Raw genomic sequence first — 26,440 nt, forward strand, 5'->3', positions numbered from 1 at the left:
GATGAGGGAGAGAGGCTGTGTTAGATCCTGAGCGGACCCCCTTCAAATCTACAGAAGGCACCATCGAGATAACCCGTTTGTTTGGTGCTATGCATCTAACTACCAGACAGATAGCTTGACATCTAAACACTACATGACACACAGCGAAGAGCACAGGCGTCTAAACAACCGTCTTCCTGATTATCTTCTGGTCTTTCTCTTCTAACAAAGTCTGGATGGAGATAAGGGCACATCAAATTCAAGAAAAAAGAAGATTGGGAGTAGGGCTTAATCAGTCATTGATGCTGATACTTTGAAGACCTTGTAAAGTCCTTGAAGGTGTGTGTGTGTGTCTGCTGGAACAGGCCTGGCACTCACGGCAGAGTTCAGGCGCCTCGTCACTCTTGTCCAGACAGTCGTTGTCACCGTCACACTTCCAGCGTTCCTGGATGCAGCGGTTGTTCTTGCAGGCAAACTCACCCGCCTGGCACTGGGGGGGAGGGAAGTAGGTCGGGTTGGCTGGGGGGGGGGGGGGGGGGGACAAGAGACAGGGAGAGTTGAAGGTAGAATAGAGGGAGGGAGATCAAGAAAGAGGGGGAAACTCTGTAGAAACAGCTCTTCTCCTCAGCTGGATATTGTGGAAACTAGTTTAGGGGGAAGTCAACACGCTGTTCTAAAACCTTGCAGCGAGGACAGTCACATGGTCCTGCTCCTAGCGGAGGGTTAGGCTGGTTACCTTTGCAGGTGACGTTGTCAGCATCTAGGACCTGGTCGTCGGCACAGCCACAGGAGCGGCCGTCTGGGATGGCCAGACACAGGCTGCTGCAGCCGCCGTTGTTGACCCTGCACGCGTTGGTGCCTGTCCCCCCACACACACACACACACACACACACACACACACACACACACACAAATACACACATACATTATACACCCACAGTGTTAGAATTCCAGAGGGGGTGTAAACGAAAGATAAAAGGAGAAGGGGGGGAAGGGAGAGAGGAAACAGAGCCTGCCTTGCTGCTGCTGGGCGTCGTACACGCGGATCTCAAAGATGGGCGGCCTCTCGTTGCGGAGCAGGGTGACGTTCATGGTGTTGGTGTCCAGCTTGTAGATGCCGCCGCTGCGGTACTCGCTCCAAAACAGGAAGTGTTTGTAGTGGCACAGACCGAAGGTGTGGCTGAGCTCGGGCCCATCGTACAGCAACTGGCCAATCAGCGGATAGAGAACCTTACCACATGACCAATAAGATTCCCTTCATCATCCCCCCCCCCACACCCCCACCTCCACACCCCCTCAGCCCAGGACCTCACCTTGCGTTCGGTGGTGTTGAGGTAGATCATCTCGATGCGGTCGTAGTAGGCGTCCACCCAGTACAGCAGGCCCTGGGGAATGTCCAGGCTTAGGCCGTTGGGCCACAGCACCGTCTTACTGGTCAGGAGGACCTGGTGGTGCGAGCCGTCCATCCACGCCTTCTTGATCTTCCCTCGGTTGCTCTCCGAGGGCTCCTCCTCCCAGTCTGTCCAGTACATCCACCTGGGGGGGTGGGGTGGGGGGGGGAGGGGGAGGAGGAGGAGGGGCCAGTGAGTACGCTCTGGTTCTAGTTCCACCACCCCATGCCCCCGTTCTGTAGGTGCTATATAACTAACTCTCTAGGCTTCAGTCTATGTGATTACAGCCTGGCCTTGTTAAGGATGTTTAGGTAGATTGTGTACTACATAGGCAGGTGCCTGGGTTTGATTCCAGGTGGCTGAATGGAATGCAGCCCAGGGCATTTCCCTCATATCCCCCCTTGCCCTGCTTTCTTCTCTCTCTGATTGTCTCTATCAAATGAATAAAGATAAAATAGATCCAAAATAAAATAGGAAACAAAACAAACATTCGATTTCAAAGTCCTACGACCTGAACCCACCACCGCCCCCCCCCCATCCCCTGTCCTCGGTGTTACCCATGTTGTGGGTCCACCACAATGGCGCGGGGGTGGGTCATCTTGCCCTCGATGAGGGTCTTGTGCGTCTGGGAGGCCTTCCCCAGCCGGGCCACGCTGATGGTCTTCTTGGGCCCGTCCTCCGTCCAGTACAGGTTCCCCCCCATCCAGTCCACCGCGATGCCCTCCACCGTGTGAATACCTTGGGGGGGGGGGGCCAGGGCAATGGGCAACATTGTCGATATTGACTACTGCACATTGCATGTAACGCATATCCCATTGACAGGAGCAGCCCTGTGCCTCACCCTCCTTCAGGATGGTGTCTCTCTCCGTGCCGTCGATCTTCTGCCGGCCGATGATGTAGTTGGTGGAGTCGGCGAAGTAGATGAACTCGCTGGCGGCGTGGAAGTCCAGCGCCCGGGGGTTCATCAGGTTCTCGATGGGGATCATGTACTCGTCGGTCACCTTGGCGTTCATGTCCATGCCCCGGATGATGCCAGGGCGCCCCTTCCCGTAGAGCAGGAACAGCTCGTGGTCGGGTTCTGCAGACGGAGGGGAGGGTCGTCGCCATGGTCGCATGGTAATTGGAGTTTCAATCTATCTGCCAATTTCGTTATTTATCTTCACTGTCATCATCCTCGTTATCATCATGGATACATCTCTGGGCACCTACAGGGGCTTATGAGCGGCACACTCAGGACGCGCACGTGTGTGTGCATGCGCGTGTGCGTGCGTGTAGGGGTACTGTGTGGTACTCACTCTTGCAGGTCTTGCCGTCGCTGCCCAGGCTGAACCCGGAGCGACAGCGGCAGGTGCGGCTCTTGTGGCTGTTGCCCAGGAGACAGATGTCTGAGCAGCCTCCAGCCTTGCCAAACTGGTCTGTGGCACAGGCGTGGCTCCTCACTGGGAGGGGAGGGGGGGGAGAGGGGGAGGAGGGGAGGACGGACATGGGGGCATGAACATTGCAGCATAACACCCCATCAACAGGGACATGGTCCCTGTCCCAAAACCAGGATGCACCAAGAATGAACTGCAATTCATACAGTGGTGAATGGTGCTAATCCTGTGTTCCGGCTGTGCTAGAGGGCTCTCCTGGTGGGTGTGTCAGGTGGGTACCTGAGGGCTGGCATCTCTGGTGGTACACGTGCAGGGCACCGCCCCTATCCAGGCGTGTCAACACGTGGAAGTCGGAGCTGTTGAAGCGGTTGACCCGGACCACGCTGGTCTTGATGTTGAGGTTCCCCTCGTCTGAGTTGGTGGAGTACAGGTAGTTCTCGAACACAGTCAGACCGTACAGGTGCTCAATCTGTCAAAGAAATATCAAACCTATTTAAACAACATTTTAACCATATAATAACAGTTGCAGGTGGTATGACAGTTGGATTGTCTTTATTAAGTCACAGCTGCTGTGTCAGACAGGCGCTTGAAATGAACTGTACAATAATACATTTACATGTATGCTTTCATTTTAATATGAGTGGAGCACTCCATGCATTTTATATTAGCTGCTACTAAGTTGTGTTTCTGTTAGCAAGAATGATTAAAAGCTCATCATGTAGTCTCTCTCTCTCGCTCGCTCTCTCTGGACGACAAGCTTCCCCTCGAACATTCATCATCATCAAACCAAATTGTCCCCATCATCTAAATCATCCACTACATTATCAAACTTAACATGATTGGCCAGCAGGAGAAAAAGGGAGGGTGAGAGACAAAGAGTGTGTGTGTATGTGAGATAGAGAGAGAGAGAAAGAGAAAGAAAGAAAGAGGAAGAGAGAAGGGGAGAGACAAAGAGAGAAATATAAAGAGAGAGAGAGAGAGAGAGAGAGAGAGAGAGGGAGGGAGAAAAATAGACAGAGAGGGAGAGAGAGAGGGAGGGAGAAAAATAGACAGAGAGGGAGAGAGAGAGAGAGAGAGAGAGAGAGAGAGAGAGAGAGAGAGAGAGAGAGAGAGGGAGGGAGGGAGAGAGAAAAATAGACAGAGGGAGAGAGAGAGAGAGAGAGAGAGAGAGAGAGAGAGAGAGAGAGAGAGAGAGAGAGAGAGAGAGAGAGAGAGAGAGAGAGAGAGAGAGAAATAGAGGGGGAGAGAAATAGACAGAGAGAGGGAGAAATAGAGAGAGATATAGAAAAAGAGAGAGAGAGAACTGAAAGCGTTTTGGCTAGCTTCATCATCTCCCAGCTTAACTGGGTTTTGTTTTACAAGGCACATAGCTTAATATGTTTTAAAAGGGGACAAGCCAGAAACATCAAACTGTTTAATGATATCAATCAAGGCTATAAATGGGGGGTTTGAAACACTCCCGCGGGGGAGTTGAGCTGGCTGTTGAAACACACAGAAGGACAGTATTGACTATATAGAGTGTTATTAGTAAGGGAACACATCATTCAGCTAGGAGTTTGACACTGAGTGGAGCTGGTGAGTGGTTCTGGTGCTTCAGAAAGGGGGAACACTAAGAGATTGGTTCTGGTAGGGCGAGAGACAAGCAAAGACTTGGGGCACATTTCCCTCTCCTCCTTCAAGATAAGCATGCGAGTGCCCAAGTTACAGTGCACTATGAAGCCCGCTCTGACAGAGCCCTCCTCACCATTAAGCCCTGGATGATGGTGTGTCTGTTCTTGCCCTCGTAATCCACCACCTCGATGTAGTCCAGGTAGGCGTCGGCCCAGTACACCAGCTTGTTGACCAGGTCCAGGGTGATACCGTGGGGGAACACGATCTTGGTGTCGACCAGCTTGGTGCGGTTCTGGCCGTCCATGTCACAGCGCTCCACCTTGGGAGCGTGTCCGTAGTCGGTGAAAAACACCTTCCTGGGACGGGAGAAGGAGACAGAGGGAGCGTGTCGCAGACGACAGAGAGATAGAATAAAGGGGAGAGGTGAGTGATTAGCCTGACGGGGGGAAGTGAAAGAAGCTGATTGGGTCTGGTGGAAATGATTCGGTTGTGCTGAGAGGTGCGAAACGACAAACACGTTTGTCACCGCGGGCACGCTTTCGAACAAATTGAGAAGTGACCCTTTGGAAAAAGGGAACGGTACACGGGGTGTTGGTGTGTCGTCGTTTAAATCGGGGGAAAGCGTGCGGGCGGTGTGCGTGCGCGCGTGTCAACCAATCGGTTTCGTCTCAAAAAGGAAATGTCACGAGAGCTCCGGGTCAATCACCTCCTCACTCGCATCCGTCCTCTCTACTCTGCTCCTAGGAACACTACATAGCCTGCTCGGAAACCTAAGAGCGGGCTCGACTCTCCGCTCGCTACTTAGCCTCCTCCTCGCTAGCTTGGACCTTGGAAGCGGTCCGTGTGTGACCCGGTGCTCACCCCATGGTGGGGTCCAGGGCGATGCCTTTGGGGCTGTAGAGCTCCTGGTCCAGCAGGGTCACGCACGTCTGCCCGTCCTTGTTGCACACAAACAACCGGTCGTCCACGTCATCCACAAAGTAGAAGTTTCCGGTGAGCCAGTCGATAGCCATCTGCTCCACATCTGCCGACAAGGGAGAGAGGGGGGGAGACAGTGAGTGTGTGATAGTGGGTGTGTGTGTGTGTGTGTGTGTATGTAAGAGAAAGTGAGAGAAGAAAGGCATATTAAGATAGACAGAGGAAGAAGGAGAGGGTCAGTATGAAAGAGAGAAAGAAAGAGAGAAAGGAAGAACAGAGAGTGAAAGAACAAGGGCAGTGTAATTGATGAGTTCCTGTCAGTGCTGTTACAGTATGACCATTCTAGGGGGAGTTGTCCATCACTGGCTTCACACAGGTTTGATTAAGGAGAGAGAGGGAGACGGATGGAGCGATGGAAGAGTGAAGGATGGAGGGATGGAGGAGTGGGGGAGTGAGCGATGGCTGTCTCTGAGGTGAATCCTCAATCAGAAATGCTGCAGCAACATGAACCCTTTCAACTCCAGTGTCGGGAATTCTGAAACCTTGTCTGAAACATTTAATGACAAAAAATCTCCCATTTCAAGATGAGGTCTCATTTTCACAGTGTCTGAAACTCTTAGGTTATTATTTAGGTCACTCAACTGAGTTTGAACAAATCTAGGGGCTTCGTTACGAGGGAGGCTTACTGCAACCACAACAAGATCCTCATAGTGAAAAAAGGAGAACAGTGTGGCCGAGCACCGGCGTTCTGGCCTTTGAAATGCTAATGGTGTTAATATTGGACACTGCCAAAGCCTCTCTCTCTTTCTCTCCCATCCTCCCCTCCTTCCCCCCTCTGACTTCCGCCCTGCGCTCCAACAATGGCTGTCTATATCTGAGAGCGGGGGGGGGGGCCTCGTGGTGCGGGTGGGAGGTCTGGGACAGGCTGGGGAAGGGTGACAGGAGGGCCCAGCTGTGGGAGGGTGGTAGGAGGCGGGAAGGGAGGGGGGGGGTGGGGGCACCAACTCCCATGCTGCCTTGTGTTGAAACAGCTGCCATCATGCTTCTCGCAAACTGTGGCTCAGAACACACTGCATCTCACTCACACACACTCAAGCGTGCATCCATGCACACTTAAAGGCTGATTCACAGCCACAGTTCCAGTTCAATTTCCAGGTCGTTCTGAGATTGGGAAACTCTGCTCCTCCTGCTAGCGTGTGACTGCTGGAGTCCCCCACACACACACACGCACACACAGCTGAAGTACCGTTAACTCTGCCACTCATACACAGAGAAAGGGAGGGAGAGAGAGACAGAGGAAGGAGAGGGACAAAAAAGAGGGACACGTAGACACACACACACAGAGAGAGAGAGAGAGAGAGAGAGAGAGAGAGAGAGAGAGAGAGAGAGAGAGAGAGAGAGAGAGAGAGAGAGGTGAGGGGAGAGAGAGAGAGGTGAGGGGAGAGCAGCAGAAACAGAGAGGTGGACAAGCAGACAGAGAGAGAGGGAGACAGATACATCTGGGTCTGATGTATCCTCTGGTCTCCAGATGGAACCAGTGCTTTGTTGCTGAAACACAAGGAGTCCTGAGGTGTGTGGCTATGTGTGTGCGAGTGGGCATGTGGGCGTGTGTGTGAAAGTGTTTGTGTGCTTGTGAAAGAACACCAGGGTGTGTTTGTTTGCATGCAGCAATTGTGGTACAGGGAGAAACACTGGGACACTGAAACAACAGAGGTGAGTAATTAATACCCAGTTGCACCACTCTAACAGCTCCTACCGGTCCAGAAAGCTTTATATCCCAAACATTACGCTTTTTGGTGCCACTCCAAGTGGAAATCAATCATTGACTAACACCCTGTGGTTTTGGCATATTGCTCCTCTCATGTTCTGAGGGAGGTAACCGTAAATATAGGATCTCGTAAAAATTTGCCCCGGAGGAGGGTAGAGAACACATGAGAAGGAGAGGAGAACCGACCCTGCTCTGCTGGTTTCTGAGAAAGGAGCGAGGTGGACGTTTGTGTGTGTGTGTGTGTGTGTGTGTGTGTGTAGCTGGGTTCAGAAGTGGTAGTGATACTCCCATTGGTATCATTTTTAATCCATAGCCCACCACTAAACTTTCCCAGCTGCTTGTTGCAGCAGGTATTGATTAGACTCAGACGGAGAACAAAAAGGAGTGGAGAAATTGTGTGTGTTTGTGTGTGTGTGTGCACATGAAGGTGGGAAACAGAGAAAGGAGAGAGAGAGAGAGAGAGAGAGAGAGAGAGAGAGAGAGAGAGAGAGAGAGAGAGAGAGAGAGAGAGAGAGAGAGAGAGAAAGTGTGTTGCACAATCCATTGACTCAGATAGAAAAATAAAAGCTCCTCGTCTTCTCTTTGAACTCATTTTCGTTTTCTCGTAAATGGAAAGCAAGCTTGCTGGGAAATGCTAAATAAGCTCCGCCCCTTTTGCCCCCCCCCTTCCAGGACCTTTGGCACTTCCTGCCCTCAACACCCACCTTACGCTGCCAGGAAGAAACAGTCTTGATGGCCAATACACACACACACACACAAACACTGAGGGTTATAAATAAACGCACAAATACACACATGTATCACACTCAAACTCACACTCACCCACGGACAGGCCTCATTCACCTACAAACAGGTGACACCTATTCCCTCAACACAGGCACCTTTCTCTAGCTCCTTTGACAGTGGTGCAGTTCAGCCCGAGACTAAGTGGCACCCAAGGACCTGTGTTCCATCAGCCTCCATCCCCTGCGGTCAATGGCTGAATTGTATCTTTGTATGTGTACTGGTCAGTTATGGCCTGTGCACATGCATAGCCTTCACACTGAGGTTCACATACACTAAAAGACCCTTATGACCTCTGTCTTTCGAGAGTCTTATCGTCGACTATTCCAGGTTTCTGGACTGTGGTATGGCATTCCACAGGAGAAGGCATGAGAAGGTGGCCAACTGACAGCCCTGGGTAACTTGACAGGCCAGCAAGCAGGAAACACACCATGAAGATTCAGAGGTTTAGAAACCCTGCTGCTCAGGGACTATCCCAATGTGCTGTGCTGTGCGTGTGCGCGCTTGTGTGTTGCGGTCCAGACCATCAGGACCCTGACAAACCACATCTGGAGCACTCATATACTCAGAATGTGTGCACTCACACATATATATACACCCAAGCACACATTTATACACACATAAATCACTAAAAACCCCACTGTGTGAAACCAGGGTCCTTCCCTAGATCTATACATAGCAACGGGCAGGAGTGTGACCTGCTAATGTGGCTAAAACAAGGAAGGGTGTGTGTAACGGTGAGTGTGTAAATACAAACTACCGACTCAATAGTTACATTTGTTGATCATTACCTAGTTGATCTGTAGCGGGAGCCTTCATACAAAGTCTCACACTTGACCCATATGAAAAATCTGTGGACCTACGTCAGTGTGACGGTTCTCTCTTTCTAATAGGGTTCAGACCATCTGTGCGAGGTCACGATCTCAGACCCGTTAGACCCATAAACTCCCCTGTCATTCCAGCTTCTCTTCTGAGTCTGCCTTAATGCCACGAATACATAAATTAGTAGGTTACAAGGTTACAATGTGTACAGTACAAAAAGCAGAGTGCTGGCACTCAAGAGAGCAAGTAGTATGTGGGTCAAAGGGGCAGGGTAAGGTGTGTGTGTGTCTGTGTGTGTGGGGGGGGTGGGGGGGTGGGGGTGTGATGACTGCAGAGTAGCCTGACAGAACTGTACCGGAGCGAGGAATTATGTGATCGTGTCGCTGACATTCACTGGCAAATAAATTTAAATACCATCTGCATTACCACTGCAGCAGGGAACTGCACACATGCACACGCACACACCATGCTCACCTCAACACAGACTCCCTCAGCTGGTGTTCCAGCATTTCTATTCTGTTCCATGTCTCTTCCTCCCTTCCTCTATCCTCCATCCCTCCCTCTATCCTCCATCCCTCCCTCTATTCTCCATCCCTCCCTCTATCCTCTCTCCCTCCCTCCCTCTATCCTCCCTCCCTCCCTCCCTCTATCCTCCCTCCCTCCCTCTATCCTCCCTCCTTCCCTCTATCCTCCCTCCTTCCCTCTATCCTCCCTCCCTTCCTCTATCCTCCATCCCTCCCTCTATCCTCCATCCCTCCCTCTATTCTCCATCCCTCCCTCTATCCTCCCTCCCTCTATCCTCCCTCCCTCTATCCTCCCTCCCTCTATCCTCCCTCCCTCCCTCTATCCTCCCTCCCTCCCTCTATCCTCCCTCTATCCTCCCTCCTCCTTCCCTCCCTCTATCCTCCCTCCTCCCTCTATCCTCCCTCCCTCCCCCCTCCCTTCATCCTCCCTCCCTCCTCCCTCCCTCTATCCTCCCTCCCTCCCTCTATCCTCCCTCCCTCCATCCTCCCTCCATTCTCTCTCTATCCTCCTTCTATCCTCCCTCCCTCCTCCCTCCCTCCCTCCTCCCTCCATCCCTCCTCCCTCCATCCCTCCCTCCCTCCCAGCACCTCTTTTCCTCAGCTCTTTTCTCTCCACCTTGCGTTACTGGTTCACCTCATGGAAGGCTGCTTTTCAAAGCTGAGTTGTGAAGACTAACAGGGCCGAATTGCGAAAGTCAGACAATACTGACAGCCATACATTGGCAAACGATACCTTTACATTGACTGTTTGCACTACCCTCTGGGTTCCAGCAAAGCTGATTATATCAGACTCATTTGATGAGATGATGACATGAGTTGAGGCATGTACGAGGTAGGTCATGAACTGTCACATTCTAGGCCGACACCCAAATCAGAGCTTGTTTTCTTCATGTCTGGATTTTCTGTGACTAATACTCACATCTTGAACATACACCAGGGGACAAATTATATTGATCCTTTTAAAAAATATATATATATATATATATCATATGTCCAGACACTGACAGGCACACAGATTCACCCTTCTAGAATAAAAAATCAGGCACACACACACGCCTGTTGTTTTGTCTATGTTCCTGATCACTCTTCTCAGAGTATCAGCCAGACAGACAAAAACAAACCTTGTCAGACGGTACATCCAGCTGTATATCACGTGTACATCGAATGAGAGAGAGAGAGAGAGAGAGAGAGAGAGAGAGAGAGAGAGAGAGAGAGAGAGAGAGAGAGAGAGAGAGAGAGAGTAGAGCCAGTAGAGAGGGGGTGGGCTGAGTAAAGGGGAATGCCAGGATTTCCCAAGAGAAATGAAGGTATCAGTTACTGCAGAGCCTGTGGCTATGAGGACATTAGTACTGCAGGCCAGAAATGTCCCATGTCATAATTTATCAGGGTGGGGCAGTAGCACATCCTAGCCCAGAACACGGTGGGAGGATTTACAGAAAAGCATCCTGGGAAAAGAATCCATCACAAACGGCCATCATACAATCCTAGTAATGATAAGTGAGTCCATCTATATGGGGAAGGCTGTTGGATCTGGTCCAAGCCGTTTACAAGGGAAGTGTGGTCGGTGAAAATAGTAAATAAATAAAGTAACACTTGTAAACACACAGTGAATACACTGTTCTGCACTGCACGCTGTGGTGGGTATACCAGGCCCGGTGCCGTGTGCGTGTCAACACATCTTGCCAGCTACAAGACTGCGGGCATAAACTTTTATCGGTATCATATTATGGAATGTCAGCGCGACAAACCGCCACCCCCCCTCCCTCCCCCTCCCTCGCATAGGATGATTTAGAGGGCTGTCAGGGGCACCCTTGTTCTTTAACAGTTACCTTTAGAGGATTTCTGCTGGGCACAGCAGCTTGTGGACGTCTTCATTTCTGCTGCGCCCAGCAGCTTTCTGCTGCGGGACACTGAGGTTGCGTCACGCCTTCGTTCACATTACAACCCCCCTGCCCCCCCCCCCCCCCCGTCCGCCCTTGTCGTCGTCGTCCCCCCCCCCGCCCACCCGCCGGAACAACAGCTGAATCTTAATGTGACATGATGGGGAACGTTTATCCACCGTAAAACGAGGGGAATAATACAGGCCACACAAACAAACATGGCAGCTGCCTAATGGAACAAACAAAACTCAACACCCACGGTGCAGGCTGAGGGAGATGTTGATGGTCCGCACGTCCGTCACCGTCTTCAGGTCGGGGATGCTGGCGCACTTGAGCTGGGTGGCGGCGGGTGTGTCGCCCAGGGTGACCCAGCACACCATCTCCTCGGCGTAGACGAAGTCCATGGCCATGGTCTGCTTGGTCTCGATGGCGGGCAGCCGGGAGGGGGCGCCCGACAGGGAGGTGCAGCGGATGTCGTGGAGGTTGACGATCAGGAGCATGGGGAGGCGGCCCACTGGGACTGGGGGACAGACGGAGGGAGGGAGGGATGGAGGGAGGGTGCATTTGGAGAGACGAGAGTGAGACAGCATTACAGGGAGATGGGTAGAGAGGACGAGGGAGCCAGTCACACATCCACACCTGACCCCCCCCCCCCCCCCCCGGCGCTTTTTAATTCAATTGTTACAGCATGAGAGAAAGCACACACCATGCAAATCTGATTAGACCAATGGAATACAGCATGACAAGCTTTCAGATACGGACGGAGATATGGGGAAGGACAGCATGAGGGATTTGACCTAGGGTCTAGCTCAGGTCTAACACTCATGCTATACATGCAAGAGTGTTATTGGGAAAAAGTGGTGTGTGCATGTTTGTGCGTGTGTGTATGTCTCAAAAATCGAGCTTGCACTTCTGTCTGCGTGAATACCTCGATGTACAGCTTTCTGTATGTTGGAGGGTGTTTATGCCTGCCTGCCTCTCTCAATGTCTGCCTGCCTGCTTGTCTGTGTGTCTGCCTGCCTCTCTCAATGTCTGCCTGCCTGCCTGTCTGTGTGTCTGCCTGCCTCTCTCAATGTCTGCCTGCCTGCTTGTCTGTGTGTCTGCCTGCCTCCCTCAATGTCTGCCTGCCTGCTTGTCTGTGTGTCTGCCTGCCTCCCTCAATGTCTGCCTGCCTGCTTGTCTGTGTGTCTGCCTGCCTCTCAGAGGGCTCCCCTACCATTCTTGGCCTTGCAGGAGCGGTTGTCCGGCTGCAGCAGGTAGCCCTCCACACAGCTGCACCTGTGCGAGCCCTCAGTGTTGGCGCACGACTGGCTGCACGTCCCGTACACGCTGCACTCGTTGAAGTCTGTGGAGATGACAACATGCAGTACACACACACTGTCATTCAACTGTGGATCTGCTGGCGTCACCTGACTCATGCCCTCTCATCCGAGGACGCGTACAAAGCCAGGTATCTGCCTGGTTAGCTAGCTGCCTGGTCAATTAGTAAATTAGCTAACGTGGAAGCTAATCTGTCCATCTCCACTAGAATGATGTGACCATTAGATTAAGTTTCGGTTTATAAGTATTACACAACCACCTAATCTCTTTATATGTTTGGGAGCATTGTGTATTTAGATACTGAACTTTGAACTTTGTGGTGAAACGTGTAACTTTAAGCCTAGCCTAGCCTAGCCTAGCACCCCTCACCTTGGCATGCCCTGCCGTCCGCGGCGACCTCGTAGCCGGAGCTGCAGTAGCACTTGGGTCCGTCATGCGTCACGGAGCAGTTGCCATGGCAGCCGTGGGTGGCACAGTCCGGCGCGCCTTCTGGAAGTCAGACAGGAGAGAGACGAGAGTCTGTACAGATGCAATATGAGATTCCGAGAGGGAGGATGTCTAGACCGAAACAAACAAATATGGTGGGCCTGTAAAGCCTCCACGCGTTCTGGGTCATCAGGCTGGTCTACAGGGAGGGAAGGCCCTAAAGAAATGGAGGAAGGCGGGTGTGGGGGGAGAGGGATGGCCAAAAGTAAAAAGCGAATAGTTAATGAATCGCTTCCAATCGTGAGTGAATGGAGAACAAGCTTGTTTGCGTATCTGCTTTCAGACTCTTATCTTAATCCCAGCACTATCTTCCCACAGTTATATTCAAACCTGATTTCCACAGTGTGTGTCCATGTGTGTCGAGGCATATCTGAGCGGGTTTGTGTGTCTAAGCGTACATGTGTGGGTCTGTCTGAGGGCGTCTGTGTGGGTGTCCTAGCATGTTTGTGTCTGTGAACAGGGTGTATGTCTGAGGCTCTGAGCTTGTGTGTGTGTGTGTGTGTGTGTGTGTGTGTGTGTGGGTGTGTGTGTGTGTGTGTGTGTGTGTGTGTGTGTGTGTGTGTGTGTGTGTTGGTAAGCATGTATGGGTGTGTCAGTCTGAAGCTCTGAGTCCGTGTGTGTGTGTGGGTGTCTAAGCATGTCTGTGTGTGTATGTGTGCATGTCTTAGCGTGTATGTGTGTGTATGGCAGAAGCTCTGAGTGTGTGTGTGTGTGTGTGCATGTCTAAGCGTGTGTGTTTATGTGTCTGTGGACCGACAGTGCCAGAAGAGGTGATTTGGATGCAGAGACAGATAGAGGGTCTCTCTTCTCCTCAGAGGTCACTCAAGGACACAGTCTGCTGGCACAGAACACAAGTAGGACAGACGCACCACCTCAGGATGGACACCAGATGGGATGGTGCTTTTTACTGCAACATTTCAGCAAAGACTGACAATAGATTGATGACAGGCTGTATACACTGAATGCAGTGTTGACGTGTTGGTGTCTTGAATGGCATGACACTGACATGCTTAAGTATTACCTGTCTGACATTGACATGATTCGGTATGCATACACACACACACACACAGTGCATGGTCCTACGCAGACACACATATGCCTGTTTCACCCATGCACATCTTAAAGTTTACATGATAACACTGATAAGACCAACATAGAACAGAACACGCTGTGAGAAATGTAATCAAAGCATCAAAACAGCCTATTCATACTACTGGCAGATATCTAAGATGGAAAATTCCCGGTCTTTCCAACATGGTCCAAATGAGTGTCATCCTTCAAAAGTTCCACAGCTGTCACAAAGTACACTGACATTTAAACGCAAACAAGCCAACACACACCCTGAGGATGTTAAGGGTTGCATTAGCTTCGTCGATTTTGGCCAGAGAAGAGTGGACCCAGAGAAGGACCCTCCTCCTGAAGCCTGTGGCTTTCTGGGTCACAATGTCCCTTTGTGTGTGTCGGCTCCGAAGAGGAAGAGCCTCGTCACACACAGTGGCGTATCAAATCCCTTCACTCACTCACTCACTCACACACATATACACACAGCCAAAGGCTGAACATGGCACAGCCATCCTAATGCCGACTGGCACACAAGCTCAGGCTCAGAACAAGACAACATTCCTCTCCAGGAGAGGAGAGGTCTGGGCTGAGCCAACGGGTCTCACACTGAGACAATGTCGCTGCTGCTCGTGGGACACCTGCCAACAAGTCCAAACACACTGCGAGTGTATCATGGTTGAAGACAAATAGAATTAGAATGACGTTAACTGTGCCTTTTGGTCCTATTTTGAACCTCACACACACACACACAGAAGGCCGATGCTGTTGGAGGTTGTCCAAAGCGAGATACGGAGGAAACGTGTGAAAGTTGGATGTTTCCTCCAACAGTCCTGGGGCACTGTGTCCTTACATCAGTGTTTGATCTGCCCAGCCCTGAGCAGGGTGGTGTGGAGGTGGGGCCTGGCCCATGCACCAGACTGAGCTCTCATTAGACCTCTCATTTACACCATTATAACTGAAAAATCACACAATATTTCAGTCACGTTTTCTGTCAATGTCTTCCGTCCATTCCCACGCACGTATATCAACACTCTTGATTGAGAACAAGGGGTTGTCAGATTACAGACACGAGGACAACAATCAAGCGTCCAATTACAAACTGTGGTACACAAGTGGTACTTAAACAGTGAGGAAGCTCTCTGTGTCTAGGGTCGAGACATTCCTAAACCACTGTCTGGAAACAAGTCTGGACATGTCCGTGTTCAGCAGCCGTGAGTAATAGCAGCATGCCTTTTCCTATAGGACTACATAATACAGTAGTAGTGCTTGATATAGGACTACATTATCCAGAGCAGTGTTTGATATAGGACTATATTACCTGAGATATATTTGATTTGGGACTACTTACCCATGCCAGTAATTGATTTAGGACTATATTACCCAGCAGCATGTCCTATTCTTCAACATTGTTCAAAAATTCATTACATTCATACATTAAAATAATAACAATGTATAGAAACTCCAATTACCACCATGCTCTGCCCCCTACTTGGATGTTTTTACAACCAAACCAAGGAAATATATCACTGCTCTCCGTAACAAGGACGAGTCTGAAACTCTGCAGTCTCAACCATTCAGTTAGTGCGAAATAGCTTCAAGATGTGTTCCTTCCACAATCTACTGAACAGGCTATGATATGATGTTGACAGAATATTCTGTATGGATAGCATGGAGCATTTACAGGGAGCAAGGGTATAGTGTATACAGTAGTTAGCTGTGATAAATCAGACTACAGGAAGGTAACAACATGCAAGTGTCTGCCTGTGTATGTGTGGGTGTGTGTGTGTGTGTGCCTGCCTGCCTGCCTGTGTGTGTGTGTGTGTGTGTGTGTGTCTGTGTGTGCCTGCCTGCTTGTGTGTGTGTGTGTGTGTGTATGTGTGCCTGCCTGTTTGTGTGTGTGTGTCTGTGTGTGCCTGCCTGCTTGTGTGTGTGTGTGTGTGTGCCTGCCTGTTTGTGTGTGTGTCTGTGTGTGCCTGCCTGCTTGTGTGTGTGTGTGTGTGTGTGTATGCCTGTGTACGTGTGAACGAGCGGGCAGTGTGTTTGCATCCAGGCAGCTGTTTGCAGTCCCAGTTGAGTCGAAAGAGGGGACAAAGTAACCGTGAGCAAACAAGCCTAGCAGACACCAGGTTGGAGAGCAAACAGGGGCTAACGCTGAGCCAAACACTGGCAGCATGCTGCTGCTAGCTAAACTGATAGTACACACACACACACACAGGCCCACACACACACACAGTGTATGTATCAAAAACATATACACAGATGCCACATTCATACCCTGACCCCAAACACACATTAAAATCCAGACACTTACAAACACACATATATAAACCCATGTGTACTGCCATTACGGCACACAAGACATGTTCCAGTCCAGTCAGCACTAAACACAGACTCCCCTGCTTTTCTACAAGCAATATAGAGCATGACATTGATCCTCTATCACTCTCTTGAAGTGCATTCCAGAAATAGATACAGATAAATGGATAGATATTGTATTCATCCCCCAGGGGAAATTGATGATAAATGACCAATAGCCAAATAACAGTGCTGCGTTTGAAAGTTCCTGGCTGATTCCATGAAACAATATGTGCCATAAAACAGGTCCTGATAGCATGACCATAAAGAAAGTCAATACAGTAATTTGGGTCAATAACTAATACAGACACCAATGTGAACCAGGATGACTACTTCCTGTTTGGCCCTTTGGTTATCTCTCCTTGTGTTTGTGGATGGCGAGATAGCCAGGCTAACTTTGCCCCGCACTGAAAAAGCCCTTACACTTCTGAGAGGTTGGGACTGTGACAGTAAGGAAAGAGATGAGAGCTCAAGATTGGAGCGCTCGGTCACCCTGACTTAGTTATTCCTCTCCATCAATCTGCCACTTGGAGTGGAGTATGCTGGGGTGGTCTCTCCCCTGAACAGGTCCATTGACCCTGAGGGGGCAGGGGGAGGAGGCGGAGCGAGGCAGGGGAACACATGCTCCCCTTGAGCCTGGGGACCTGCTGAAGAGACCTTCTATTCCACCTCAGGTGTTTGCGGTGGCTTTGGAGAACAAACGTGTCATTCAGCCGTTGCCGAGGAGGTCAAACCTCTACTCTGGCCTGTCAGAGCCTGAGACAGAAGACTGCACGCAGCTTCCCTGTTTGGGAGCAGGGCGACGATGAAAAGCTAACAAATTAGCCACACGTTCATTCAGTCAGGCTCCATAGATCACATCAGCCAGGCAGTTAGCAAGCTAAAGCTAACCCAGTACCAGACTTGACACCATATAGAGAGGCCACAGGCAGGCCGACCTAGGCCAAACTCTGGCTATTCTCCACTCGCACAAACCACCCAACCTCCCACATCCCAGCCCATATATTGCGCGCGCCAGGGGAATTTATTGTAGTATGATAGAATCTTTTCCTGACTAACATGCCTCCTGTCCTTCCTTCCCCGACTCCTCCAGTCAACAACTTTGGCATAATTATTTGGACACACAATATCACAAAGTCTGCTTTCAGACATCAGTAGAGTGTGTGTGTTTGTATGGGGTGTGTGGGTGTGTGTGTGTAGGAGCGTTTGCACAACCCTGCAGTTTGTTAAGGCAAACACTGGAATGCTTGTGAAATGACAGAAGCAAAAGGGGGACCTAGAAGGTTTGGCTATACTGTTGCTGTGTTTGTGTGTGTGTGAGAGGGAGAGTTAGTATGTATGGGCGTGTGTGTGTATGTGTGTGTGTGTGTGTGTGTGGGTGTGTGTGTGTGTGTGTGTTTGTGAGTATATGTATGAGTGTGCGTGCTTAGTCTAGGGACAGCTGGGTCTGTGTACTTGGTGACAGGCGGAGAGTGTGTGTCATCCCAACGTGACTTCATCAGCATTGTGTAAAGTCCACCATGATTTAATCCAATTGGCCCTCTCTATGCCTATGCCCTACAATGCTACGGATTTGTCATTATCAAGACAAATAAACAGTTATCTGTGTGTGGTGTATACGTATGGTGGGGCGCTTGTTTGTGTTCTTGGTAGAGTCTGCGTCATGCCGTTTGGTCACTAACCAGAACTTGTTCCAGGACTTTGGCCACATGAATCTGGCCTTACAGAAAGGGGTGGTTGTCAATATTTGTTTTCACAATACACGTTAGAATATACCAGATTCTGGGAAAGTACTTTAAACTAACTCAGTTGCTAACAGCGGACCAACATATCAATCTTCTACCAACTGGCAGGGTGGAGAGATTGGCAGATGGTAGTTGATGCACACACTTGGGCAGATTCCTCTCAACTCCAGTCAAAATTCCACCCATCATTTCATCTGAACAGGCACAACATGGGCCAGCTATTTTTAGGGGCCTGCTTACAATGAAACACCTTCCCTACTCTTTTGTCCACGTCTACGAGACTTCATGGACTCACTGTGTCCTCCTCTATCCCACCCTGATTAATATCAGCCGTTTGATGGGATTCTCTCCTGGCTTAACGGGGATGAATGCCCAACTTGCTAGCATCAGAAAATAGCCTGGCTGGCTTGATTGATAGATTAATGACTTTCTCTCCGGGAGAGAAGAGAGTCATTGTGATAATGGGGGCCAGCTCATTACAGTGGCTGATGGGACCATGTATTGGCGAGAGATTGCAGTTGGGGTGAGCAGACAAAAGGGGCAAGAAAAAAGAAAGAGGGAAGACAGAGAGTGAAAGCGAGAGAGAGCACTTACAGACTGCTGAGGGAAAGGACAATCTTCTGGCCCAAAGTGGCACGAAGGGTGGGAGAGAATGAGTTTGGTTGTGTGATGTTTAAGCAGTGTGGACTCGTTTGTTGTGTAAGTGACTAGGCAGAGAGTAAAGGAGACCTTGTGTGCTTGAGTGTGTGTGAGGGAGGGCGTGTTTAAGTGTGTTCTACCTCGGCAGAAGGCCCCTTCATCCCAGCCGTCGTTGCAGTCGAGGACTCCGTCACACACCTTGCTCATGGGGATACACTGATCCATGTCCAGGCAGCCATATTCATTGGCCGGGCACTGGGACACTCGGTTATGTGGACCTGGAAAAGAAGACATCAAAACATACACCTTTGAACTTTGCGCCCAAATCTCGAGAAAATCGACATCCTTCATACGCTCACATGGTCAAAACTGCAAACGTTACAAGAGGAACTTGTAAACGGTTGGACAAGCCATCATTCAAGACTTGAATTCAATTGTGATTGTATCTGAAAATCCGTTTATTCTTCGTAGCTTGGAATAGATTTTACACATCCAGAAAACAAACTCGAATCCACGACAGTCAAAAAGAGTTTCTTCAGCCTATTATATTGGTACATTTCAAGACAAATTCAAACTAAAATGAAAGATGAAAGCATCACTGAGTACATAAGCCAAGTGTTGGGACATTTTCCATCTCTAATGTGGGAGTCTAGTATTCTGTGTTATCTGGCATGCTAGGCTCCAGCCTGGTGACTTGTTGTTCAGGGAGGGTGCTGGGCAGAGCGTCAGGGTATGAAAGATTTGTTTTGAGTTCCCAGAAGAGGGAGTGACTACACCTCTCGTCTCTAATCTAACAGGTCTTTGTGTTGCTCCTGAACCAAGTAGGGGGTGGCCTTACTGTAGAAGCTGGCCAAGAGATCTTGCTCCACCACAACAGCATGCAGGCACACATACACCCGCATATTTACACAGACACACGCATAGGATGTGTGTAACATGTGCAGTAGACACAATATTGCAAAGCAACTTTTAGCAGGACCACTGAGAATGTTGTGGACCAGATGCAGGAATCGCAGAATCTAGAATAGGGCTGTCTATCGCAGAAAAAGCATCCATATTTCTCCTCTGTGTCAAACAGAACAGAAAGCCCTCATCTCTCTCTTTCTCCTTTCCTTCCTTCCTTTCTCTCTCTCTTCTCTCTGCCCACGCTACTAAGCAAACTGTTTGTCTTGGCTGTTTTTCTTCCTCCTCCTCCTCCTTCCATAACATCTGCTGACCCATTTTAGAAAAATACAAGAGAGAATGAAGTTCACCTCCTGCACAGGAAAGAGATCTGCATGACTGTGGTGTCCACTGCCAGCTAGCTGAGACCTGATGAGCATGGCCTGACAGAGCCAGGGCTGGCTTACAGAGGGCTGGCCACCTCGGCTTTTCCCTGTCTTTATCAGTTTATCTGTCTGTTATTTATCTGTTATTTATCTGTCTTTGTAATGTACTGGCACTTCGAATAAAGTTTGATTGGATTGGATTTGAAATTCTCCTTCAAAGCCAAAGATGAAACTAAAACTCATGAAAACAATTGTCTCTTAGATGGGAGGGAATTCAGTTTAGATTGTGGAAACCAGACATATATATATTTTTACAATGTTTTCATCCTGGAATAACAACTTAAATAACATTAGCTTTGGAGTGTATAGCCAGGTTACAGCACATTTCATTAAAAGCACATGAGATATCTTTAATATTTTTTTTTCTTCATGTGAAGTGCAGCAAAACCAGATGTGGAACTGTTACAGTAGAGCAGTGTGATGAGAAGGTGGAAATCTCAGAAGCCATGATGGCCACTGGCACAGCACAAACACACCCGGCAGTCACCCTCAAGCACTCTACCATCCCTGGGCCTTAACCTGTCTGGTAGATGACCTGCACATACCTTGCACTGCTGACAGCCCCAGATAAGGGACGACAAGTACAGCTCTAGGCAGAAACCCTGTCGTTTTCCAAGGCAGCTTGCTCTAACCAGAGCATTGAAAAGAAGTGAACTTGTGTGTGGAATACACCTGGAGCAGAGCTCGAACAGCAGCTATTCTCTCTTCAGGGCCTACTGACATATTACTAGCAGCCCTCCCACTGACTCCCTACTCTAAGCTGCTGCGCTTTACATTCAATAAACTCTGGACAAGAGGGCTTTGACCATAACTGGGCCACGGCACACAGACATTCTGTAGAGCAAGGGGAAACCTGAGGGGAGTTACTTTATGACAATATTGCCTCATTGTTTTTGACTGACATCAACGCAGTGCTAGTGTTTGTAAGCTTGGGCATGAGACAGTGCAGCATGTGCGTTTCTGTGCGTTTCCCTGAGTCGAATTCAAGTGAAAAAGAGTCTGCAGGCTGCATGGCTGCCCTGCCCCTGCTCCTGAAGGAGACAATGACACAGACAGGCTGTCAGAACGCCAACCTTTCCATTCCACATTCTCTAGCTCCACACGCCACAGGAAAACAACACACAGCACCAAAACACACAAAGTAACTAGGGGCCATGGTGGAATCAGAAGCTCCAGCACTCAGGTCAACACAACTAGTTGGAACAACTGAAGTGAAGGGATGATGTCTGGGAAGTTGTTGGAGGTCGTGATGTGACACAGACAGCCTGACACAGGCAAGCTGCTTCCTTCCTCGTCTGGGAGTTGCGTCATGTGTGCAGCCGGAGACACCCCCAGCAACACTTCTGCAATCTCTCTCTTCCACAAACTAACACAGTCACACAAGCGCGTGACGCACATGCCTTACACTCGGAAGCACTCCCACACACACAGATGTAGACTCATGTTGATGGCCCAGAGTAAGTACAGAAAACATTCTGCCGATGGAAAATGACTCATCTATTATTATATACTCGAATCCATATTCAATTGAAACAATTTGATTTCCTAAGTGTTTGGAGATTTCCCTTCTCCAACTGCCACGTTGGAAAACGAGCTGCAATTACAGAGCAGCAATCAAACAAACATGATAAACGGATCGGGCTTAATGGTTTTTTTAATCTCGACGACGGGGGAAAACTCATCTTTGAATTCATCTTCAAATAAAACACCAGCGATATGAGCAGAACCACATTACAGTCATTAGGTTCCAGGGTTATTACAGATGGTGGCTGTGACCAGTGAATAATACATATTCTATTCCATGACAATTAATTTCTGTCGAAATTATCCTGTTTCATTTTAATACAGTGCACATTTATTCATTTAGCAGACGCTTTTATCCAAAGCAGTGCAGGGAGCAAGGGAGCGAACGAGGCAGCTTTGAATACAAAGCCGGGGGGAGAGAGAAAGAACAATGTATGGAGTGTGATGATTGTGGTGTGGAGGGCTTCATGCATGGCGAGAGATGGAAAATTACCTCCCTCATACCTATCAGTAGCCCCGAATGAGGATAATTACATTACACCAACGCACTGTGGTTGTCCATCACACTGAAACTAAATGGTGGAGAAGAGGGAGGGGGGGATGGTTACCCTGGGCTCTCTGCCTCATCAAGGTTTCTTTCTCTCTCTGCCTCGTGTGAAAGATTTGGTGCGGTCTACGCCTTTGTTCTTTGAGTGTGTTTCAGAGTGATTGAGGTGTTCGACAAGGATCACATTGACAAAGCAACTGACATCTGACAGGAGGTTTTCAACTGGCTTACAATGTGTGGCAAAGTGGAAACAAAGTACATTGATTTGTTAAACATGCCATGTGTCTCCTTACACAAGCACGGAAGCTATGGACTCAAATTCGATTTTCAGCCATGGGGGAGGGAGTAAAGCATGGCCTGGTGATCCTTTGTCAGAAGTAATTTGTCGCTACCTGGGTGTTCCCTTGAAATGCACCCCCACTTCTCTCTCTCTCTCTCTCCCCCCCGAGGCTTGGTGCTCCAGCCCTGCTGCCGGGGAAGGTCAGTCAGAGAGACTGTCTTCCTCATTGTGTGCCGCCCCCGGCATCTCCAAAAACATTACTACACACACACACACTACACACACACACACTACACACACACATACACATTTCCCATCCCCACTGTCCCCGGCGTGACATAATAACGTTGCATTGTGATTCCATGTTGAGCTTTTGTCCCCACCATAAAAGCCTGAGTTTACCCCGGCGCCCCCTCCCCCCCCCCCCCCCCCCTCCTGCCCATAACCCTGCGCCAGGGGCTCCGTTGTGGCCCACCATTCAGCCCTCTGTCAGCTCTGATGAACACGTCCCGCAGGGGGGCCGGAGGCGCGGGCTGGGGTTACCGGCGACTGGGCTGGAGTCACAGTGTACAGTAGCTAGCGTGTGGGCTCCACCCCCCGTAGCCCCAACAGGGCCTCTGTGGGTCAGCGCATGAGGGATGAAGGGGCTGATATATCAAAGTATCACAGTGTAATAACATCCTGTGATGATACAAATCTGAGGCTCAAAACGAGACGGTTTAGTGAACACCGATTCATCAAGCTTAAAATCAAGCAATCTGAGACTTGTTTTCAGTGAATCAACAGTGGCAAGTCGGTGACTGCGTTTACTCTCTACTATCATGGTTGAAGGTTACCATGACTTCCTTCCATGTCTAGAGAGTACACACATGCGGAGGGAGACGGGGAGTGAAGAAACAGACAGACAGAAAGACAGACACACAGACAGACAGACAGACAGACAGACAGACAGACAAATAGACACACAGACAGACAGACACACAGACGGCCGGCCGGCCGGCCGAGGAGGGACGGCAGGGAGGACAGCGGTGCCTGGCTGGCGTGAGAAAGGTCCGAGTTCCCTAGCTGCTGATAGGCCGGTGAGTCGGAGGAGGGCTCAGTGCCACAGAGCTGGGGGGATTTACTGGGCTTTGCTCCTTCCTCTGCAGATGCACCATCGCCTGCCCTGCTCCCTGATACGGGACTGTACTCCTGAATTCCCCCATATGCAGACACACACACACACACACACACGCAGACTAACCTGCATACACATGGACACGCACACAAACATACGCCCGCACACGCCTACAAAGTCACACTGACTCTCATACTCTGAAAGACACGCACGAGCACACACACACACACACCGAGGAGGAAATCCCCTACTTCTACTGTACATGACTATTCATTTACAAAGGATTTTGGGGGGCAGTCTTGCAAACCTTTTTCTTCTTTCTTCTAAAGCTTTAAAGCTGGTCTGCTCATTTTGCTACTCTCTACAATAAGCCTTTTTTTTCCCTGAATCAGCCATGCACTCATCGGCTCATTCAATCCCTCCATCCCTCCTCCACCATCCCTCCTCCACCATCCCTCCTCCACCATCCCTCCTCCACCATCCCTCCTCCACCATCCCTCCTCCACCATCCCTCCTCCACCATCCCTCCTCCACCATGCCTCCTCCACCGTCCCTCCTCCACCATCCCTCCTCCACCATCCCTTATCCTTCCATCCCTGCTCCTTCGGCTGCCAGGCCTGCAGTGACTCTGGTAGTCCTGGAGGGCAAGCCCAGGTGTGACTGGGGACAGCCCAGACAGCGGTCCTCCCTCCCTGGATCAGCAGCCAGCCTCCAGCAGCCAGCCTCCGGCCTCCAGCCTGGGGCTCAAGGCCACCAGATGGACAGATAACCTTGATGTGTGGCCCTGCTGCCCAGGGCAGCTGCCGGTGGAAGATAACTCCATCTCCCAGCCTGCCTCCCTGTCCTCATTCCCCTCTGTCCCTGCTCGGCCAGACCTGCACATTCCCTCAGGCAGAGGATGTACTGCAGAGAGCCAGTGTGTGTGTGTGGGGCCATGATGAGCAACAGTGTGGGCGCGTGTGTGTGTCTGTATGTGGTCTGTGTGTGGCTATAAATCATACCTCGGGACAGGCATGCCACCACTGTCTAAGCCCCTGCAGCCATCCATTGTCATCATGATTCCATTATAAGATAACATTCCCTAGTATATCCCCTGAATATTACTTTGTCATGTTACATGAAATGAAAAACCACATTCTAAACGGTCATGAGAGTATACGAGGGTGTACGTGTTAGCGGGTGGGTTTCAATCATCACGCACTTAGACAATCATGGTACACTGAGGGAATTCATGAAGAGTGGATGAGTGTCAAAATGTGTGTGCGTATGAGTGCACTATAAGTGTGTGAGTGAAAGTAAAGTGCTGTTGCAGGTCCGTTTTCCAGAGAGGCTACAAAGAGCCACGGGCGGGTGTGGCTGGCTGGCTGGACACACTAACAAGTGCTAATTGTGTGGAGTTATCAGCTCATTTACTCCCCTTGAATGGAACTGCTTAACATACCATCTCAACATAACAACCGACTATTTACATGACACACGCTTTTCGACCTCTCCTCATAGCTCCACTCTCACTGAAATTTGCATTGTAAATAAAGGAGAAAGTTGGATAAAGAACGAAGGGGGGGCAAACGGCAGTGTAAGCGGTCGGCGAGGTGAGAAGGATCTCTCCACGGTGAGTAGCGGAAGGAAAGTGCTTCTCTTCTACATCTGTTCTCATGTGCAGATAGAGACACAATGACTGTTCCTCATGCAGCTATTGTTTAATTGCATACAGGCCTCAGAAGTGGTTTTTGTGTTCCTGTTTTACAGGAATCTCCTAAATTGATCTATTAACTGAAATATTCATTGAGACAGATTCAAAGAGGTTAAAGTGGTCAGTGGGAAATGCAAATGTGTTGAGAAGAAAACAAAAATATATAAATAAAAAATCAAAACCAATGAATAGCAGCTGTCAACTTTATGAGAAAAGGCCTCTCAGAAGAATTGTAGTTCTTCAATTGTGCAGGAATGAAGGTTGGCAGAGGTCGAGGTTTTCAGTTGAGTTATTCATGTTTGCAAATAATTGAAAACAGTCTGACAAACCCCTGGCCTGTAAAATGACCTCATAACAGTACACTCTATTATCCGCACGGAGACAGACAGAACAGAAAAGAAAACGCAAATAAAGACATGAGCTTTCGCTGACGCTGCACAGGCCCAACGGCAGAAATAGCCCAGAGACAAGGGAGCTGGCATTGCAGTTTGTCTGAATGGATTCTTTTTATTTTCGCTTCCTGATACGTACCAGCAAAAGACACACCCCTCCCCATATACACACACACACACTCGTAAGGAGTTGTGGAGTAAGAACCACCATCTTTGCTGCTCCAGCCCTGGATTTGAGTCACTTCCTGTACCCCAGGGTTGATGGGTAATTGCTGAGAAGGAGCATGTCAAGAAGCAATTGAAAGCTTGCAGTCCAAGAAAGAGAGAAAAGATGGTTAGGAGAGGTTCATTCACACCTTCACACATGGCCTGGGGGCGTGAGGAGGGGAAGGAGAGCGAAAGAAAGAAAGAGAGAGTGAGAAAGACACTGGGGCATGACATGGCGCACAGCAGACGACTCACTAACCTGAACCTGCAACACACGCACGCACACATACTTGTACACACACACGTACACAGACACACACCACCCTTCCTTGGTAAAAACAGGCCCCGGGGGGGGGGGGGGGGGGGGGGGGTCCCAACAAGGTAGCCACGGCTCCTAAACAAAGCGGAAGAAAATTATTATGTGCTCCAACAGCCTCCCAGCATCAACAGACTTGTGTCAAAGAGCTGTGATGGGAGCCTGGCTGCCTAACAGCTTCTCAGAGAACCCAGGCTATCTTTACCCTCTCACGATAATAACAGCCTAGGTGAATAGTTGAGGGGAACCACGGTGCAATTAGGTTCTGAAATGCAGCAGCAGCAGCATTGCAATCCTCTCCTCCTCCACAGGTAGCTAGCAGCCGCAGATCAAACAATCGTCGGCAGACGAAACCACACACGTTCATACCCACCCCCCCC

General features: G+C 49.8%; 1 protein-coding gene across 1 annotated transcript in view; it reads right to left on the reverse strand.

Annotated features, from left to right (window-relative positions):
• Positions 1-26,440, reverse strand: part of lrp1ab (low density lipoprotein receptor-related protein 1Ab) — an 82,687-nt gene that overhangs the window by 41,874 nt on the left and 14,373 nt on the right. Inside the window, 14 exon segments of the mRNA XM_062458704.1 lie at positions 358-498; positions 716-838; positions 996-1,185; positions 1,293-1,515; positions 1,928-2,108; positions 2,212-2,448; positions 2,666-2,809; positions 3,023-3,212; positions 4,488-4,710; positions 5,216-5,378; positions 11,309-11,569; positions 12,266-12,394; positions 12,739-12,858; positions 18,797-18,934. Of these exon segments, the coding sequence (XP_062314688.1) occupies positions 358-498; positions 716-838; positions 996-1,185; positions 1,293-1,515; positions 1,928-2,108; positions 2,212-2,448; positions 2,666-2,809; positions 3,023-3,212; positions 4,488-4,710; positions 5,216-5,378; positions 11,309-11,569; positions 12,266-12,394; positions 12,739-12,858; positions 18,797-18,934 (2,463 nt within the window).

The sequence above is a fragment of the Osmerus eperlanus genome, chromosome 4 (genome assembly GCF_963692335.1).
Source record: "Osmerus eperlanus chromosome 4, fOsmEpe2.1, whole genome shotgun sequence".
Lineage (NCBI taxonomy): Eukaryota > Metazoa > Chordata > Actinopteri > Osmeriformes > Osmeridae > Osmerus > Osmerus eperlanus.